The sequence below is a fragment of the Thamnophis sirtalis genome, unplaced genomic scaffold, assembly GCF_051295495.1.
Source record: "Thamnophis sirtalis isolate CommonGarterSnake01/CBP01778 unplaced genomic scaffold, rThaSir2_p1.2 scaffold_2, whole genome shotgun sequence".
Taxonomy (NCBI): domain Eukaryota; kingdom Metazoa; phylum Chordata; class Lepidosauria; order Squamata; family Natricidae; genus Thamnophis; species Thamnophis sirtalis.
In genome coordinates, this window is record NW_028261382.1 from 42,499,417 (window position 1) to 42,520,291 (window position 20,875).

Sequence of the window (20,875 nt, forward strand, 5' to 3'; positions counted from 1 at the left end):
GGCTACGGTGCCTGGCCACGCCCCCCGCCGCCGCCTCGGCTCCGCCCCCTACGCGTCAGGCCACCCGTTCTTTCGCCAGTGCGCATTCGCTGGCTGGGGAATTCTGGGAGTTGAAGTCCAGACATCTTCAAGTTGCTAAGGTTGAGAAACACTGGGCTAGAGAATACTAGAGCGCTAGAATATGCGAACAGGGGAATTCTGGGAGTTGATGCTGGCTGGGAAATTGTGGGGATTTGATACAAAAGTTGGCTGGCAACTTCTGGAAGCTAAAAGATGACTAGGGAATTCTGGGAGTCAACACATGCTGGCTGGGGAATTCTGGGAGCTAGAAGCTGGCTAGGGAATTCTGGGAGTTGAAGTCTCCACAGGCTGGCTAGGGAATACTAGAGAGCTAGAATCTGTGCAAACGGGGATTCTGGGAGTCAACACTGGTCAAGGAATTCTGGGAGTTGATGCTGGCTGGGGAATTCTGGGAGTTGGATGCAAAAGCTGGCTGGGGAATTCTGGAAGCTAAAGATGACTAGGGAATTCTGGGAGTTGAAGTCAACACATGCTGGCTGGGGAATTCTGGAAGCTAGAAGCTGGCTAGGGAATTCTGGGAGTTGGAGTCTCCACAGGCTGGCTAGGGAATACTAGAGAGCTAGAATCTGTGCAAACTGGGGAGTTCTGGGAGTCAACACTAGTCAAGGAATTCTGGGAGTTGATGCTGGCTGGGGAATTCTGGGAGTTGGATGCAAAAGCTGGCTGGGGAATTCTGGAAGCTAAAAGATGACTAGGGAATTCTGGGAGTTGAAGTCAACACATGCTGGCTGGGGAATTCTGGAAGCTAGAAGCTGGCTAGGGAATTCTGGGAGTTGGAGTCTCCACAGGCTGGCTAGGGAATACTAGAGAGCTAGAATCTGTGCAAACTGGGGAATTCTCGGAGTCAACACTGGTCAAGGAATTCTGGGAGTTGATGCTGGCTGGGGAATTCTGGGAGTCGGATGCAAAAGCTGGCTGGGGAATTCTGGAAGCTAAAAGATGACTAGGGAATTCTGGGAGTTGAAGTCTCCACAGGCTGGCTAGGGAATACTAGAGAGCTAGAATCTGTGCAAACTGGGGAATTCTGGGAGTCGACACTGGTCAAGGAATTCTGGGAGTTGATGCTGGCTGGGGAATTCTGGGAGTTGGATGCAAAAGCTGGCTGGGGAATTCTGGGAGCTAGAATACAACTGGGGAATTCTGGGAGTTGAAGTCAACACATCCTGGCTGGGGAATTCCAGAAGCTGAAGTCCACACATCTCAAAAGTTGTTGAGTTCCACTACATAGTTAGTGGAAATGAAACGCAAACCTAGGAAAACTTCCAGGTTCTTCAACCAGCCTTCCCCAAACAAACATTGTTTCCCCCAAAAAACAAACTATGATTCAATGCCTTGAGTGCTATAGCTTGCTAGAAACTGGAGTCACCAGATTGCCTTGAAAAAAAAAGAGAGACGAGAACGGAAATAGAACATTTGTACATTTATCGTGAAATTATGGTTCAATTTATTTACAACATGTAGAAAAATCAGAGAACAGACTGAAGTTTGGGGTGGGGGGCGTTGGTTGGGGGGGGGCGAAGCAAACCCGCCGGGGGGGGGGGGAAAGGAAAGGAAAAATAATCCGACACGTTTGTTCCAATTATTTTAAATACTTTTTTTTTTTTTTGGGCGGGAGAGAAAGCGGAGTCAGTCTGCGGTTCCACATTCCCAAGGCTGCGCATTTCATTGTGCAAAAACATAAAAAAAAAAAATTAAACCCCCGTGTGTTTAATAGCTAACAGTACTGGCGAAATCCGGTTAGTTCCGAAACAACGATTAAAAACAATCGGCTTCTACCGATTCCAGAAAATGTATTATTATTATTTTTTTTAAAAAAAAAGGGGGAGGGAAACAACCACAGAATGAAATCTGGTCGCTGCTCGCAAATTTGGAACAGAAAGGAGGTCTCGTAACCATACCGAAATGAACGCAATGCTGGTGGAGGAAGCCAAGATTTTAAATTCTAAGAGCTGAATTGTCTAAATTCCCCCTCCGTTGTGCCGTTCCTTGCTTAAAAAAAGCCGAGAAACGAAAAGATGTTATCCGCCAGGCGGATTAAAAAAAAAAACGGCGCCTACACAGCTACAAAAGCTGCGATTTTCTAATGCTAAAAACAATAAAAATAAACAGCTTGGGGAAACAAAAAGGAACAGAGATCCCATCTGGGAAAGGATTCTAGAGTCAAAAAAATATATATAATGATCCAGCAAAGGTTTTTTTCTGTTCTCCGTTCCAGAAGGGGGGGGGGAAGTGTCACACGCACACAGCCCGGAGGGGAAGGGGGGGAGCGGAAATTCTTCCCAGCAAGAAACAAACACGGAACGGCAGCCGGTTGTGACGCAGGGGGGGGCCAAGCAGGCTGACCCCTCTTCTGAAAAGCCGCTACTGGGAAAATTCGGGAGCCCAGGCAAGACGAGGACGCTCCTTGGTGCGTGATCGCACGCAACCCGCGGAGGATCGGCCGTCGTGCTGCCGAAGTATCCGGCGGTTTCCCCCTCCCCGCCGTGAGTCGCTCCAAAACGGCGGATGTTCGGTACCAGAGGGGGTGGGGATAGGGCATAAAAAAGAGCCCAGCCACACGAAAAGGAAAATAAAAATAAAAATAGAGTCGTAACTGCATCTCACAAGCGTGTGCAGAGAGCAGGGGGGAGGAGCTTCTGAGTTGGCGCGGACTTGTCTCTTGATCGGAATACATGCGGTTTTATTGCTCGAGGCGGAAGGGCGAAGACGGGGAGACCCTAAGGGGCCATCCAGAACGGCATCTGTTGCTTCGCCCGCTGCTGTGACGACGGGTACTGGTATCCGAGCCTCCAGGTTTGGGAGTAGCTACTTGCATTTTTAAGACCCCCGTGGTCTTCCTCTTCGTCCGACGAGTCGCCGGTGTAGGCCACCAGCCCGAGTTCCTTTTCTCGGCCTTTCATCTTCTTGGAGGGATGATCTAAAGGACAAAAGAGAAGGGGGGAAAAAGAAAAAAAAAAAGAAGAAAGAAAACCAGTCCTCCCCCGCCCCACATCGCCCCCCCCCACCCAGTCCCCAAAATAAAGGTGGTGGGGAGGTAGGAAAAAAAGGGAAGAGAAGGGATCAAACAATTCCCCCCAAAAACAGGTTAATTTAAAAACAAAACAAAAACGTTAGTCGGACACCGGTTTGAAGGCCCCCGAATCAACGGTCGCCCCCCAGATCGGTGGATGTCGAGCGACCCGGCGTCCCGCCAACGGTGTTGTGGTCCGCCAGTACCATGTAAGAGAACAGAGAGAGAGAGAGAGAAAGACACAAAAAAAAGAAGAAGAAAAAAAACAGAAAATTAAGTTAGCAAGGCTGGTGCGGTTGGGGAGCGCTCCGTTTCAAAGAATATATGTCAAAAAAGGAAGAAAGCGTTCTTGGCCCAAATTGCTTTTTCAAAAATAAAAAAAGGAGAGAGATGGCAAACTTAACAATTTGCAAACAGGTTTAGTAGTGAAAAATCAAAATCGGGGGGGGGGGTTGTTTGTTTGTTAAGGGGTGGGAAATTAATGCTAAACAACTAATTCCCACAACGTTGTCAAACTGTTAAGTAAGGCTGTATTCCTATTATTCTTCTCGTCCTTCCTATTACCCACCTCCTTTTCTAATTATGACTAATTTGTGGCTTGTGGCGGGCGCATTCCTGCAAGAGCCGAGGTGGCGCAGTGGTTAGAGTGCTGTACTGCAGGCACTTCAGCTGACTGTTATCTGCAGTTCGGCGGTTCAAATCCCACAGGCTCAGGGTTGACTCAACCTTCCATCCTTCCGAGGTGGGTAAAATGAGGACCCGGATTGTTGTTGGGGGCAATATGCTGACTCTGTAAACCGCTTAGAGAGGGCTGAAAGCCCTATGAAGCGGTATATAAGTTTAACTGCTATTGCTATTGCAAGGAGACAAGATATCCTAGGCAGGACTGAGAAATCCTTATGTCAACTTGTAAAGCATTTCCCTGTCTGTTATCAAGTTGACATTGGAGGAAAGGGAGGGGGGGGAATTCCACACATACTACAGCAGGCTTGTGAGACATTTTACAACCTGCAGTTGGTGAATGTGATTTATGACACAGACTGAGGGGAGGGGAGATCTGACTCCACACAGGTATTGCCCAGATGTGGTTCCTAATAAATGACTGGGTTTCTTTTGAAACTTGGCTCGAGGCTGGTAAGTTCATTAGGACATTTTTGGCTAATGTGATTTATGACACAGACTGAGGAGCGGGGAGAAACAGTTCAGCAATAATTTAACTAAGGTTTAGATCTGACTCCACATGGGTATTGCCGAGATGTGGTTCCTAATAAATGACTGGATTTCTTTTGAAACTTGGCTCGAGGCTGATAAGTTCATTAGGGCATTTTTGGCAAATGTGATTTATGACACAGACTGAGGGGCGGGGAGAAACAGGGGTAAAGTTCAGCCATAATTAAACTGAGGTTTAGATCTGACTCCACATGGGTATAGCCGAGATGTGGTTCCTAATAAATGACTGGATTTCTTTTGAAACTTGGCTCGAGGCTAGTAAGTTCATTAGGACATTTTTGGCGAATGTGATTTATGACACAGACTGAGGAGCAGGGAGAAACAGTTCAGCCATAATTTAACTGAGGTTTAGATCTGACTCCACATGGGTATTGCCGAGATGTGGTTCCTAATAAATGACTGGATTTCTTTTGAAACTTGGCTTGAGGCTGGTAAGTTCATTAGGGCATTTTTCGGAAACCTGACACTTTTCCTCGTTGGGTGGGTTGCTTGAAAGAGGGGAGAAACACAAGCACCCCCCCTTCCCCCCAAAGGGACACGTCCACTCAGGGTTTGGGGACCCCACTACAACTGAGCGAAGAGAAGCTGAAGGCTTCGAGTGCCGGCCACAAGCAAGACGCCCATCACCGCAAAGAAGACTTGGCAAGCCTCTTGACCCCACCCACTCACCGTTGCTGCCCCCCAAGGACCCGTTTCGGTCATCAGGCTCCGGCTTCATTCCGGTCACTGGTAACGCTGGTGGTGGTGGCATCAGCTGCCTGTTTGGAGACAGAAAGAGGGTGTCCGGTAAGGGAGAGGGTTTGGGGGCTAGAAACCAGGAGCCGGGGAGTTCTAGTCCCGCTTTAGGCGTGAAAGACAGCTTGAGTGGGACATTGACCAGGAGATGAGGAATTCTAGTACCGCCTTAGGCATGAAAGCTCATTGGGTCTGATAATCACCAGGAGGCGGGGAATTCTAGTACCGCCTTAGGCATGAAAGCTGACTAGGTGGCTCCGGGCCAATCAACAGGAGACAAGGAGTTCTAGCCCCGCCTTGAATCCTCAGTCTATCCTGGACAGCACTGAAAAACGGATGGAATTCTATCTTGTTCTGCCGAGGTTTCCTTTTTCAGTCGTACTAAAAACAGTTGGGGGGGACGAACGGACGGACAAATGGTCCAAAAAGGAAAAGAAGGGGGAGAGGGGGAAGTTTGTGGCGAGAGGAGACCTTCCTTTCTTCACCTTTGTCCTTCACCAAGTAGAAAAGAGGGTCTTAAAAAGAAATACAGAGCAACCATTGAGAGAATATGAGCTCGCCCCGGGAAAACGGGAAATGGTGAGAAGGAAGCCTAAGATTTCCCTGCCTTGATCTTCTTTAGGGAGGGAAAGAAAAGGAAAGGCCTATCCAGACTCTACAATTAAAGCTTAATCTCAACACAGGTAGTCCTTGACCTACGACCTCGATTCAGCCCATTCACATCGCTAAAAGCGAGGCGGTTTGTTCAGGGAGTTTGTCCCCCTTTTGCGAACTTTCTTCCCACGCTTGTTGCTAAGGGTAATCGCGGCAGCTGTTAAGTTAGCGGCGCTCCCCCGCTCCGTTGATTTCGCTGGTCAAAAGGGGATCGCGCGACCACCCCCCGGGGCACTGCGACCGTCATAAATGTGAGTCGGTTGCCGAGCTCCTGAACGCTGATCGTGGGGTCGCAAGCGTGCAAAAAAGTCGGTGCGACTTCGAAATGTAGTAAATCAAGGGCTACTTGTACATTTCTAGCAATGTCTCAGAGCAGGCCTGTTGTTTCTCCGGACGGCCCGGGGCCACCTCGCAGGGGTGTCCCCCCCCACTCACCTGTCCCTCTCTCTCTCCTTTCCTGAGGAACCTGCTGGCTTCGGGCCTGTTCCATCCATGTCCGTCGGGATGCAGAATCCTGTACCTAAATTAGTCATATGAATGGGTCCATGCTATGAGCAGAAAAACATAGCGGCATTAGCAAACCTAAAACACAGACGTGAGCTATCAGCTCCTTCATGAAAAAAAAAAGAAAAAAAGCTCTTTTGCGGAGGCCCAACATTTTCCTGTTTCGTTTCCTTAAATAAGGATACGGCCAGCTTCCTAGAGTTTTGGGATTTGGGGAATATATATATATATATATTTTAGGGAGCCGCATGTGGCTCTTTCATCCCTCTGCTGCGGCTCCGTCACCGGTCGGCTCCACAATTGATAGGGCTTTCGGTTAGTACAGGCAGAGGAAAAAGGACGCTGCGCTAGGAGGAGACTCTATGGTGGGGGAAACCGGACTTCCGGGAGGCTCCAGAATTGAACGGGGAGGGGTTTTGTGGCTCTTTTGAGTGTTTAAGGTTGGCGATCTCTGCTTTAGAGGCGTGACCCGACAAAAGTGCGCCAACGAAACCGCAGCGAGAAAACCGCAACATCATAAACGCGCCCATAACAACGCGCCAACAAAACCGCGCCCACAAAAGCGCGATTTAAGTTAAGGGTTAGAGTTAGGGTTAGGTTCAGGGCTAGGGTTATTAGGTTGTTATTAGTTGTTCCTTGAAGGCGCGCTTCTGCGCGCATTCGTCGGTGCGATTTCAACCTCACGGTTTTCTTGCCGCGGTTTCGTTGGCGCAGTTTGGCGAGCGCGCATTTGTCGGTGAACCCTTTAGAGGGACTTGATGCTAACTTTAACCAGGAGCAAAACGAGGCTGAGGAAAAAATCTCTCAAAACCAAATGAACTAAACCAGAGAAATGTATTTCTATTTTACAATCCGGAAACCAAAAATGGAGCAATTTGGCGGCTTCTTTAAGACACCCCCCCCGACTTAAAATCTGGAACCCCGCCCTGTTTTTCATGGACTTTCCTGCTTAAATTTCATTTAGTAGGGCATTCCTCGACTTGCGATCGTGACCGTGGATCATAAAGCGGGTCGCCAGGTGACCATATCTGAATTATACCTCGTGGGCAAAGGTGATTAAGAAAATTCACCAGCTGTTACAGGATGGGAACTCCGCCCAACAGGTGTGTGGCCTAACTCTACAAACGCCTATCGTCGTTGTTTTTTTCCAAAAAGGTTAGGAAAAACTTCACAGAGCAAAACTCACAGGTTTGCGAGTTTCCGCCCCGCTTTGTGTTGTACAAAGAGAACCTTGGAAAGCGAGTGTTATCTTTTCTCTAAACGAAGACTATGCAACATCGGATGATTTGATACGCAATTTTGGGTGAGCAACACACAAATAAGGGTTTTTTCCCCCTTGTTTTCACGCCCCAGGTAAGAAAATTGAAGTTGTTGTGAGTTACAATTCGGCCATCTTCCCATTTTTTTTTTTAATTTGGAAGTGTTTTTTAATTGGAAAGCATTTGAACGAAATCGCTGGATTCTTCACCTCTAAATCTGGCCTGGCGGCTTTAAACCCGAGCCAAAAATGCTTCTGTTGGAAAAGATTATTCCAAATACCCCCTTCAAATCCCACTTCCCTAAAATCTGCTTTGAAATCCCAAAGTTGAGTTTCATCGCTCAGCGGTGGCTCTCAGAGGGAAACAAAGCTGCAAATTTCAACTGAAAATCTGATTATTATTTATTAAATTTATAGGCCGCCCAATCCCGAAGGACTCTGATTTTTTTTTCATGCCTGCAATCACTTTGGTGAGCTTTAAAAAAAATATTGGGGGGGGGGAGAACAACCATGTCCACTACTCTATCCATCTCGGGACAGCAGCTGCCGCAAATATAGGTAAGTCCTTGACCATAATCAAGTCCCCGAATATCCAGGGCTAAGCGGGGTAAAACGGTGAAGGGAGCTTTGCCCCATTTTAACAACCATTCTCGCCACAGCGGCTGAGCAAATTCTACTGTGTTGGGCTTTCGGCCACCGGCCCCTCCAGACGCCAAGTCAGAGGAGGACTAGGAGGCGTGGGAGTCAGGCTCAGGGCAATCAGAGGGGGAAGAGGGAATGGAGCTGTGTGTGTGAGAGAGGGAGAGAGAGAGAGAGACAGAGAGGGGAGAGACAGAGAGAGACAGAGAGGAGAGAGAGAGACAGAGAGAGAGAGAGACAGACACACAGAGAGAGAGAGAGGAGACAGAGACACACAGAGAGACAGAGAGAGAGGAGACAGACAGAGACACAGAGAGAGAGAGAGGAGACAGAGAGAGAGAGAGACAGACACAGAGAGAGAGACAGAGAGAGAGGAGACAGAGACAAACACAGAGAGAGAGAGGAGACAGAGAGAGGAGATAGAGACACACACACACACACACAGAAGACAGAGAGAGAGAGAGACAGAGAGACACAGAGAGAGAGAGAGATGAGAGAGAGAGAGACAGAGAGAGACAGAGACGGATCCTGAGTTGTCCATCAGCCCTCAGATGGGGAGTCAACAGCCCCCAGGTCTGGAAGTAGCTGATGAGGAAGAGGAGGAACAGCTGGATCCAATGCCTGATGCGCGGAGCCGCAGAAGGCAGAGGAGAGGAGAGCAGTAGAAATCTATGGGCCGGTCCTCGGGACGGAAGAGCCACCGCTGCTAATGAAGCTCACCCTAGCTCTGGGGATTAAAGGCACACGGGGCGGAGATGAATAGAAGTGGCAGACAACGTTTCATCTTATGGCTGGACAGACTTAGTTAGCCTGTGCGATCCACTTTTTTCCCGGGGTTTACGGCGCTCCTAATAAGAGGAAACTTTCGAGTTCACTTCAGAGGGAGTGTTGCGTTTGGGGAGTTTGGGTCAGAGCACCTAAAATCGTTTTGATCTCAAAGGTGAAACGGGGAGCAGGTAAGGAAACGAGGGCGGCTCACTGCACCTGATATCCCAACAATCCGGATTCGTGGTCGTCGGGGAGCTCCTCGGTGAATCGCCGCTTTTGACCCGGTTGAGGAAGGGACTGCATCTGGGGCTGCGTCCCACTCGGCAAGGGCGTCTTTCCAGGAGCAGCAGGCAAGAAAGGAGCAGTTAGCGGGGTCTAGAAAAAGACACACATGCACACACGCACCCCATAAAAAATACTGAAACGGACCCCTAACGTTGGAACCATCGTTCGAAAGGCACAGTGAAGAAAGTTTTATTCTTTTCATTTTTCTTCTAGCCGATAACGCGGCGTTGGCCAAACTTGGCCCGACAAAACGACATTTTAGCATGTTAAAATATTTAAAACTAGCCGATAACCCGGCGTAGCCCGAGTATTTATTGATCGGGGGGAAAATGTCCGGACCGAATGTAATTTCTAATTTCTACAGTAGAAGCCATTTTACGGCAGTACAGTAGAAGCCATTGAAAGGCACAACAGGCTGTATCTTAACAGGACAGACACCCTTGTGGAGTACTGTGAAGCCATTACTATGTCAATCCCTGCGCTGTACAGTAGAAGCCATTTATGGCAGTACAGTAGAAGCCATTGAAAGGCACAACAGGCTGTATCTTAACAGGACAGACACCCTTGTGGAGTACTGTGAAGCCATTACCATGGCAATCCCCTGCACTGTACACTGGAAGCCATTTTACGGCAGTACAGTAGAAGCATTGAAAGGCACAACAGGCTGTATCTTAACAAAACAGACACCCAAATCCAGTCTGACAATGTTCAGACTGGCTTTGGCATGTCTACCTACCCACCTACAGCATTTTAATCTACCTACAGTCAGCCTTTCCAAGTACTTGGGAGTTGTTGTTATTATTATTATTTAAACATTACTTTGAAAAAAGGCACTGCATTTTCTTACCTGGCTGGTGGTAGCAGCGGGCTGGACTTGCGTAATGGGGTACTGGGTGGGCACGGGAGGGACGCTGGTGGGGAGGGCCAGTACCCCGGGTGCCATAGGAACTGCCGGAGGACCGATGCCCGGCATCACGTAAGGAGGCTGGCCCGGCTGCTGAGGGGGCGGAGCCATGGGGTAGGTCGCCTGGAAGCCGTTGGGGGGGTAGTACGGTGGCTGGGGAGGAACGGTAGCGATGGTTGCCGGTTGCGCGAATCCTGATGGGAGGCAAAAAGAACAACCGGATGGGAACAGGTTGATTTACAACGTTGGATTGAACGTGGTGGAAAAGAGGAAGCGGGGGGATTTAGATTTGGAGAACCCCAAAACCCCAGAGGGAACAATCCAACCCATCCCTCCCTGGTCAGAAACCTGAAATACAGGTAAGTCCTCAACTTACGACCACAACGAGGCCAAAAGTCCCTGTCCTTAAGTGAGACATTGGTTTGTTCTCAAGTGGAGGCATTTGCGAGAGGGAGTTTAGTCCCATTTTACATCCTCACTTGCCTTCAGTTCTTAAGTGGGTCGCCGCAATGGATCAGTTACGATCCCGGTCTTTAAGTGAAACTGGCTTCTTTCTGGATTTTGCTGGTCCAAAGGTCGAAAAAGGGGGTGGGGGCGAATCGCGTGACCTTGGGACACAGCAACGGTTGTAAACGCAAAACCGGCTGCCAAACCGCTGAGTTTTTGATCACATGAAGCCCCGGGGGGGGGGGGGGGGGATGCTGCAACGGTTGTAAACTGTGAAAAAAAACCCTGGTCCTAAGTCCCTTTTTCCCCGTGCTGTTGTAACTTGGAGATGTTGCTAAATGAACTGTCGTAAGTCGAGGACTAGCTGTAGCGGAGCCGCTGGTCAAGACCTACCTGTTAAGGGCATGGCGGGGGTGATCTGGTTCACGAACCGCGAGTATTCGGCGTGCACCTTAAAACAAATTGCAGATTTGGTCGTCAGGACCCAATTTAATTAATTTGGTAATTAAACTAATCTATTATTACTATTATTACTATTACTATTACTATTACTATTATTACTATTATTATTATTATTATTAAATCATCGGAGGCTTTCTGCAATGATCCCCTCTTTGATGGCAACAGTTCATTCCTCAGTTATGGAATTATTTTACTTTCCAATTGTTCTGGCCCGCCAGCGGAAAAAGGAGCTGGCAGTTGATTCGGGCAGTGAGGAGGGTTGGGGAGGAACCTGGGCCAGTCCTGGAGTCTGGGGAAGGCTCGGAGGAGGGCTCTGTGTCAGAGGCAGAGAGGGGGCCAGGGCCACATGCCAGTTATCAGCTGCCTTCAGAGTTGGACATCAGTGAGGCAGAGGAACACCTGGAGCCTGTTCCCAGTGTGCGCATGCGCAGAGTGGCTAGGCAAAGGGAACAGCTAAAGAACAGGGGTCGACTAGGGGGTAAGGCCGCAGGTGGATGGTGAATGGCCCCTCCCAGGGGAAGTAAAAGAGGAGTGAAAGGGGAGTGGAGTTTGCAGAAGACCATTAGGTTGCTTCATTGGTTCGGGACTCTCCGAGCCAGATAAGGTCTGTGACCGTAAATCCTCCCTCGAAAGACTTCGCTGGATGTGAATGAGCAGAATTCACAGCCAATTAAGAAAAGGGGTTTTTATCGTGACAAGGATTTGCTTCAGGCTCTTGGGAAGCTTCGGTCAGAATACCAATCTAACCTGAAGTTTCTCTTATACCGGTCACCCTCGTTTAGCTACCATAATTGGGGCTGGCAACTTGGGCGTTGAGGAGAACGGCATCCTCAGCTCGTGACAAAAAAGTGCCCCTGAAATTTCTAGTCTAGCTAAGGGAAACCTTTGTGACGGGAACCTGGCCCCGTTTTACGACCTTTCTCGCCACTGAAGGGGTTGAGGGAAGGAAAGGGGCAGCGGTTAGAAGTTAGTTAAAGGAGTTGAGAAGTCACTCACTGTCTGTAGTAAGTTCTCGCAAAGCTTTTTGGCTGCTGCCAGGCCTTCTGGCTTGGGGTGGCTGGAAGAGAAAGAAGGGAGCGTTCAGCGTGAAAGATGAAGACAGAATCTTCTTACATTTTAGGAGTTTTAAAGAATTTGAGAAGTTCGGGAATGTAAAGCAGGAGGAAGCCCCTTGGCAGCCCCCTCCCTCTCTCTCTCATCTATCTATCTATCTATCTATCTATCTATCTATCTATCTATCTATCTATCTATCTATCTATCTATCTATCTATCATCTATCTACTTATGTTCTCTATCATTCTCATCTCTCTCTCTTCTCCATCATTTTCATTCTCTCTCTTCTCTCATTCTCAACTATCTCTATCTGCCTCTCTTTCTCTCTCCTCTATCTTCTCTATCATTATCTATCTCCCTCTCTCTCTCTCCTCTCTCTTCTCTTATCATTCTCCTCTATGTGCCTCTTTCTCTCTCTCCTCTCATTCTCATCTCTCTCCCTCTCTTTCTCTCTCTCCTCTCTCTTCTCTTATCATTCTCCTCTATCTATCTGCCTCTTTCTCTCCTCTCATTCTCATCTATCTCTATCTCCCTCTCTTTCTCTCTCTTCTCTATCATTCTCATCTATCTCTATCTGCCTCTCTTTCTCTCTCCTCTATCTTCTCTATCATTTTCATCTATCTATGCCTCTCTTTCTCTCCCTCTATCATGCTCATGCATCTCTATCTCTCTCTATTCTCCCTCTACACTACCATATTTATCTTCTCTATCATTCTCATGCATCTCTATATCTGCCTCTCCTTCTCTATCATCTCTTTCCCTCTTTCTCATCTCTCTCTACCTACTCTATCATCTCTTTCTCTCTCTCTATTTCTCTCTCTCTCAATGCCACTCTACTTGCCTACCTGTTCCAACGTTAGTTCCCACCCCTTGCGAAACAGAACCCTCCCGACATTTTCAAAACAACAAGATCCATCTGCAAAACTGTTGACCTGTCAGGGTAGCCACAAAGTCGTGGGCAGGAAGAAAAATAAACAGCCCCCACCCCCACTTCTCCAAGTGTCTCTTCGAATCAGGGTTACAGAAAGCAAATCACTTCTCCAAGTGTCTCTCACAAACAAACCACGACCGATGATCAATGAACGTTGACTTCTGCAACCAGGGCATGGCACCATCCGTCCTTTTATCTCCAGAACCCCACTAACGAGCCCCAGCTGCATCGTTAATCTTGCCTCCCGACTCAACTCACAGCAAACTTCCGCTGAGTCACAACAGACTCCCAGGGAATTCTGGGAGTTGCGGTCCCCAAACGTATTGTTTCCTTCCAAACCTCTGATCTAAAGGAATCCCGTCATCTGCTTACCTGATGTATATGTACATGGGTTCGAAAGCTTCGCGGCCAGAGGCGGGTTCGATGCAGCCGGAGCCTTTCCCCCGAAGGAAGACCTTTGCCCCCGTTTCAATCTGGATGTGCTGCAAATACGAGCAGCCTGGCCCTTCCACCTTCTCCTTGATGCTGAATGTGGGCACGGCGTGTTCCAACCCCACAAACAGCTTATCCTGGACGTAATGCATCTGTAAAAAAACAACAACACCCCACACACATCCAAAAGGTCACTCGGGGGAACCTGCGTCGGCTTGCCGGTTCATTTTTTTTTCCTTTTTTTGTCGGCTGGTAGTCCTCGACTTGACAACCGTGCCTTCAGCGGCCAGTAACGACAGCATGATTGGCGCTTCTGATTCACGCGATTGAAATTCGGAGGCTGAGCAACCGGCGTGTAATTTACCCTTTAGGCTTTCTCCAAAAAAGTACGAAGCAGATTCCTGGTCCCGACAAAAAACCCTTTTATGAAACGAATGTGAATTCCTCTCCTTCCCCTTCAGCCAAGGGGTGGCAAACAGTCTTTCAAAGGGGTATTTGTGACCACAGACCTTATCTAGCTTGGAAAGCTGCCATGGAAATATTTCCCAAATGAGATGCAAGGAAAGACTCTGAGCACAGAGTCTCTGAGATTCAGGGACAGATCTTCACACTCCTGAAACCTATCTCACAAAAGAACAACCGAATTGTTTCCTGCAAAATCCCCCTCCCCTTTTGCTCCTTTTTTATGCCCTCTGGGAGGGGCCATTCACCATCCACCTGTGGTTTTACTCCCAAGTCTACCCTGTTGTCTGAGCTGTTCTTTAATTCTGGCAGCTCTGTGCATGCGCACACTGGGAACAGGCTCCAGCCGTTCCTCTGCCTCACTGCTGTCTAGCTCCAAAGGCACATGATGACTGCCAGACGGCCTCTGCCTCCGACGCAGAGCCCTCGTCCGAGCCTTCCCCAGACTCCAGGACTGGCCCATCTTCCTCCCCAACCACACTCTCCGACTCTGCCACCAGCTCTGCTGGCGGGTCACAACGCCCTTCTCCTCTGGGGGCAAACAGCTGATTTCTCTTGGAAGGAAATCTAGAGGGTCCTGTTGGATGGCACAGTGAGGTCTCTGCTGTCTGGAAGCTGGACCCCTCTCTCCATCGCATTTCTGTAAGAGGACGGTTTCGGCCTAGCCCTGCTCAACGGACCAGGCCTTCTTAATCCTCTAGCATTGGGTTCTCTATAGCTTTGGCTATAACTTTTAAAGACTTGTGGACTTCAACTCCCAGAATTCCCCCGGACCGTTCTAACCGTCAGGAAATTTCTCCTGATTTCTGATTTGCTTCTCTCCTTGATCGGTTTCCATGCGTTGTTTCTTGTCCTGCCTTCAGGGGCTTTGGAGAATAGGCTGACCCCCTCATCTTTGGGGCAGCCCCTCAAATATTAGAAGACTGCTATCATACCACCCCAATCTTTCTTTTCACTGGACTAGACATGCTTGCAACCATTTTGCCCAGGAAAATAAGCCATGTCAGGGGATCTTACAGAATAAAAGTTGGAAGGGACTTTGGAGGTCTTCTAGTCCAACCCCTAACTCAAGCAGGAGACCTATAGCATTATGAACAAATGGGTGTCTTGAAAACTTCCAGTGTTGGAGCTTTCACAGCTTCTAATGGCAAGCCGTTCCACTAGTTAATTGTTCTGTCAGGAAATTTCTCCTTGGTTCTAAGGTTGCTTCTCTCCTTGATTAGTTTCCACCCATTGCTTCTTGTCCTGCCCTCAGGTGCCTTGGAGAATAGCTTGACTCCCTCGTCTTTGTGGCAACCAGTGAGATATTGAAACACTGCTATCATGTCTCCCCTAGTCCTTCTTTTCATTAAACTAAACATATATCCAGTTCCTGCAACCGTTCTTCCTATGTTTTAGCCTCCAGTCCCCTAATCCTCTTTCTTGCTCTTCTCTGCACTCTTTCTAGAGTCTCCACATCTTTTCTACATCGTGGCCACCAAAACTGGATGCAAATATTCCAAGTGTGGCCTCACCAAGGTCTTATAAAGTGGTATTAACCCTTCACCTGATCTTGATTCTATCCCTCTGTTGATGCAGTCTAGAACTTATCTCTTTTCATTTTGGGGGGGGGGGGGGGGGAGAGATATTTTTACATCGTGGCGACCAAAACTGGATGCAGGATTCTTGGTGTGGCCTTACCAAGGCCTTATAAAGTGGTATTAAATTAATCTCTGCCTTTGGATTTAGCAATCATCAAGAAACACGAATCTCCTAGCTCTGCCCATCCGATCAACCCACCCGAAGCAGAGAGCAGAGTTAAACTGAACATGTCCCGTCCATCACGCTACCATGCTGGGGAAAAATTCCCTCTCTAGCAATACTTACTCCGCCGGACTGGAAGGGCGTCTTTTGCCCCACGGCTGGGGGCAAGGGAGTAATGGGGGCGGGCTGGTGGTAGACGGTCACCGTGGCCCCGTTGAAGGTAGGGCTGGACCCAGTGGCTGCTTTGACGACACCATTGGTGATGATTTCTTTGATCCGGTTGACAGCTCCTGCAAGGGACGAAGCAACGGCGTCAAACGTGCCGAAACCTTTACGTTCCTGTTGCTAAGCAAGGCGGGCATTAAGGGAGTCCTGCCTGATTTGATAACCTTGGTGGCCATGGACGTTAAGCGAACTGAGTCCCTTGTCTCAAGAGAAAAGTGGCTTTTCCCCCAGGAAGCTTGGTTTAAGAGGGTTGGATTTCAACTCAATGAATCCCCCAGCCAGCCTACTTTAAGATGAATGGACTTTGACTCCCAGAATTTCCCAGCCAGCAAGCTTTAAGATGGATGGACTTCAACTCCCAGAATCTCCCAGCCAGCCTGCTTTAAGAGGGATGGATTTCAACTCCCAGAATCCCCCATCCAGCATGCTTTAAGAGGGGTGGAGTTCAACTCCCAGAATCTCCCAGCCAGCCTGCTTTAAGAGGGATGGATTTCAACTCCCAGAATCTCCCAGCCAGCCTGCTTTAAGAGGGATGGATTTCAACTCCCAGAATCTCCCAGCCAGCCTGCTTTAAGAGGGGTGGAGTTCAACTGCCAGAATCCCCCAGCCAGCCTGCTTTAAGAGGGGTGGACTTCAACTCCCAGAATCCCCCAACTAGCAGGATTTAAGAGGGTTGGATTTCACCTCCCTGAATCCCCCAGCCAGCCTGCTTTAAGAGGGATGGTTTTCAACTCCCAGAATTCCCCCAGCCATCATGCTTTAAAATGGGTGGACTCCAGCTCCCAGAATTCCTCAAACAGGCATGCTTTAAGACAAGTGAATTTCAACTCCCAGAATTCCCAAGCCAGCACAGAGAGACTAAGCCACAAAATCAGCCGCAGGGCGCAAAGAAAGCCACGTTTTTTTCCCCCGATTCCCGAGTCCACCCATATTTTTGCAACACCGAATCCAAACCGAATCAACTTACTGTCCACCAGTTCCCTCGTCTGTCCTTGGACGTGTAAGTATAGGGGACGATCTCTGGGGAGAGAAACAAAGGAAGGCACGTTTCATTATTATTATTATTATTTTGAATCCTCCGAACCCAAGATGAAGACTTCAGATGCTGGAAAAATATCTTTTTGAGTTGAGAATCATGAGTGATTTCCTTTGAAAGAGGTAAAATGTTGGAATACAAGCCAGAGGAGGTGCATGTCGCCCGGGCGAAAGATTTCGGTTGCAACGTGGAATTGGCTAAGTGGGAAAAACTTTGGATACTTAATCAGAAACTAACAACGGCTACGGCCTATAAGAGAAAATCTGTATAAGGTGTTCTACAGATGGCATCTCCCTCCAGCACGCTTCTCCAAAATGTTTTAAAAATCTGGCCCCAAATTGTTGGAAGTGTAAAAAAACGTGATCCGTCAAAACCGCGCCCGATTAAACCGCGTCGCTGACGTCATCAACAGGGCAACAACAGCCAGCGCGGAGAAAGAAGGGCGCTTTAAATAGCGCTTTGAAAGCAAGCCGATTCAACTTAAGGTAAGGGTTAGGTTTAGGGTTAGGTTAAGGGTTAGGTTTAGGGTTAGGTTAAGGGTTAGGATTAGGTTTAGGGTTAGGTTAAGGGTTAGGTTTAGGTTTAGGTTTAGGTTTAGGTTTAGGATTAGGTTTAGGGGGGTTAGGTTTAAATTTAGGGGCTAATTTTAGGTTTAGGGTTTACAGCGTGCTTCTGTCTCCGCGCTGTTGTCACCCTGTTGATTACGTCAGCGATGCGGTTTAGTCGGATGCGGTTTTGTGGAACCTAAAAAAACACCAGGCACTTTTTATCATATGTGGTGGAAGTGCAAATGAGGCAAAAAATTATTGGAAAATGATTCAATCATGGTTAGAACAAATGGTGGGAGACCAAATCTTGTTTAAACCGGAGATTTTTCTCCTAGGTATAATACCGGAGGGGTTTAAGAAAGATACACTTTATTTTAATTATCCATGTACTAACTGCGGCGCGCATAACTTGTGAATAATATTGGGAAAAAAGAAAATACACCATCAGAGCTAGATATAATCCGAAAAGTGTTGGCCTGTGCGGAAGCAGATAGGGTGACTCTTGAACTTAAAAATAAATCCGAATATTTTGACGTCTGGAACAGATTTTATGACTGGTATAAGAGAAGGTGACAAGACCGGAACAAACTGTATATTTTGTGATTGGACAGAAGGATTGATAATGTATTAAGTAGGCTAATTGTCAATGGGTGGAGACTAGCTGTATATAATGTGAATGTATGGTCACTTCGACTTCATGGTTCTGCATTGTTTTAAATGTAAAAATAATAAAAATATATTGAAAAAAAAGAAAGAAAGAAAGAGGTAAAAGGGAGGTGGAAACAACGGTAATACACACCCGGGGCCAATTTTGAGTTTCTCTTCCGCGGTCATGTATCGCCCCCGAGTCGAGACTGCGGCCCCACTGAGCTTGCTTATCTGCAGACGTTGTGGGGGGGGGGGGGGGAGGAAGAGGAGAAAGAGGGAGAGAGAAAGAGAGAGAAAAAAACCACAATCAGCCATGCAAGAAAAAAGCTCTATGGAAGATCCATAAATTGGATTGCCTCTTTCGCGAAGGTGTTTCTAGCAGGACCCTCCCCACCCCCTCCCCAAATCACGACAAACAAGCTACACTTAAATTATTATTTTCCTGTGGCTTGTTGGGAAGACAAAAGAGGCAGATTGACCCATCAAAAGGAAGAAAAGGAACACAAAGGAAAATCCAGGGTTTCTTAGCCCGGGATAATTTGAAAACTTCAACTCCCAGAATTCCCCAGTCAGCATGATTTCAATTCCCAGAAATATAAGGGGGCGGCACGGACCTGTTTTAAGCCTATCGAGCTGATATTATGGGAAATTAAGGTACTGCAATTAAGGTAAGAGCCGAGGTGGCGCAGTGGTTAAATGCAGCACTGCAGGCTACTTCAGCTGACTGCAGTTCTGCAGTTCGGCTGTTCAAATCTCACCGGGTCAGGGTTGACTCAGCCTTCCATCCTTCCGAGGTGGGTAAAATGAGGACCCGGATTGTTGTTGGGGACAATATGCTGACTCTGTAAACCACTTAGAGAGGGCTGAAAGCCCTATGAAGCGGTATATAAGTCTAACTGCTATTGCTATTGCTATTCCCCCCCCCTTTCCTGGATAGGGTGCCAGACCTCGTCCTGCGTCTGTCCTCTTGTTAGGAGATTTCGGCACGTGAGCGGCACGTCGTTGATTTCCACTTCTGCCACCACGAGATCATCTTTGCTTTTGTTCGCCGACGGACCTTTGCCTGGAGCCTGGAGCTGCGGAAGATCAGAAGAGAGGATTTATGGTCACAGACCTTATCTGGCTTGGAGAGCTGCCAGGCCGAGATCTGCAAAACTTGGCCAGGAGTCTCGGAGAGTCACGAACCAATGAAGCGAACTAATTGTCTCCTGCAAACTCCACTCCCCTTTCGCTCCTCTTTTATTTCCTCTGGGAGGGGCCATTCACCGTCCACCTGTGGCCTTACTCCCAAGTCGCCCCATGTTCTTTAGCTCTTCCCTTCGTCTGGCAACTCTGCGCTTCCGCACACAAGGAACAGGCTCCAGCTGTTCTTCTGCCTCACTGATGTCTGACTCTGAAGGCAGCTGATAACTGTCAGACGGCCCTGGCCCCCTCTCTGCCTCTGACACAGAGCCCTCCTCCAATCCTTCCCCAGACTCCAGGACTGGCCCAGGTTCCTCCCCAGCCTCCTCAGTGTCAGATTTAGTGTCCGAATCTGCTGCCAGCTCTGCTCCACCTCCACAAGAACTAACCTTGTCTGCGGAGTTGGACGAGGGCTTCAGCTTCCCTTTTGCCATCAACATGGCGTTGATTTTCGCAGCCACTGCCGCAGCGGCATCCAAAGCTCCCAAAGGCGCCGCCGAGCCTTCTGAGCCCGACATGCCGTCTCCGCTGCCCTGCATGGGCCGGCCGGCAACAGGGGTGGTAGCAGGAAGGAGAAAGAGAGCTGGCGAAGGCCCCGGCTGGTCCCATTTGCTCCGACGCCTGGAAATTAGGGGGGAGAAATATAATGTTTTAAAATTGCTTCTGTCAGCTAGGTCTTTTATTTCTCAAATCTTCCTTTGGATCTTCTGGAGCACTTTGCTTCTGTTCTCCATAATCAGAACCTCTGTGACCATCGTAGCGTTAGAAGTATTATATTAAAATATCTTTTACTCTTTATACTCTTTCCATCTTCCCTTAAAATATGAAGAGAATCCACAATGATCAGTATCTCTGCTAGATAATTGGTGGTCAAGCTGAAATTAAATTAATCAAGCAAAAATAGCAAACGGGGAAATATCTTTAACTTCCTCAAACACCTACGCCCCCTCCACCAAAATAAGTAACCCAGACCTAATCCACATATCAAAGGATAAGGTCTGCAAACACAATTAAATTAGTTCTCCCAGAGAAAGTGCCTGTTCACAAGAATAAAAATACACACACACACACACACACACACAAACAAGAATGCCCCTCAAGGGTCACCCTAGAATCATCACTTGACACCCCAGACAAACTCCCCTTATAAAAATCTGCCACCGTACCCCATTTCTTGGTTGCCTGCCCCTAAAATCCAACTGTGTTTGCTTTTAGGAATACATATTTCTTCTTTCCTTAATACTATCTGGATCTCATTTTTATTTCTTCTTGTGCAACCCTGAGCTGGACACCCCAAATTCTTCTTCTGACAATTAGGTGGAATTCAGATCTACGAATTAATAAAAAATTAAAATTATGAATCCCCTTTATGGTTTGTTTTTGCAGTTCAAGGTCATTGTTGCTGTTGTGAAATTGGGGGTAAAAACCAAATCAGCAACTTGAAAGAAGGACCAGGAACAAATAATTCTCATCCATCCATTTTTCGCTTCAAAATCCACCCAGAAATGAAATTTGGAAACAGACGGCAGGTTTTCAAGGAAGAGCCAATGAGGCGGCTGTGCCTGGAGAGCGAATCAAAAGCCGGGCCCCTTGAGGCGCTCCACCAATCAGGGGGGAGAGTGCCTCAAGTATAAAAAG

The 20,875-nt window shown here is 48.0% G+C and overlaps 1 protein-coding gene and 1 non-coding gene across 4 annotated transcripts in view; both read right to left on the reverse strand.

The window, feature by feature from the left end:
• Nucleotides 1-1,488: 1,488 nt before the first annotated feature.
• Nucleotides 1,489-20,875, reverse strand: part of KHDC4 (KH domain containing 4, pre-mRNA splicing factor) — a 22,001-nt gene continuing 2,614 nt past the window's right edge. The window contains exons 2-14 of one of the 3 annotated variants that reach the window (XM_087705155.1): nt 19,627-19,858; nt 19,003-19,131; nt 18,207-18,286; nt 16,791-16,843; nt 15,722-15,888; nt 13,334-13,545; nt 11,974-12,034; nt 10,909-10,966; nt 10,012-10,262; nt 9,096-9,212; nt 6,146-6,258; nt 4,991-5,079; nt 1,489-2,998 (exon numbers count right to left, since the gene is read on the reverse strand). In XM_087705155.1, the coding sequence (XP_087561281.1) occupies nt 2,799-2,998; nt 4,991-5,079; nt 6,146-6,258; nt 9,096-9,212; nt 10,012-10,262; nt 10,909-10,966; nt 11,974-12,034; nt 13,334-13,545; nt 15,722-15,888; nt 16,791-16,843; nt 18,207-18,286; nt 19,003-19,131; nt 19,627-19,858 (1,762 nt within the window). In that variant the 3' untranslated portion in view covers nt 1,489-2,798. Of the gene's footprint in view, nt 2,999-4,990; nt 5,080-6,145; nt 6,259-9,095; nt 9,255-10,011; nt 10,263-10,908; nt 10,967-11,973; nt 12,035-13,333; nt 13,546-15,721; nt 15,889-16,790; nt 16,844-18,206; nt 18,287-19,002; nt 19,132-19,626; nt 19,859-20,875 lie in introns of all 3 variants that reach the window. The other 2 variants (XM_087705154.1, XR_015695502.1) reach the window with 2 other exon arrangements.
• LOC148048688 (small Cajal body-specific RNA 4) lies at nt 14,431-14,557 on the reverse strand. The gene has a single exon (XR_015695710.1).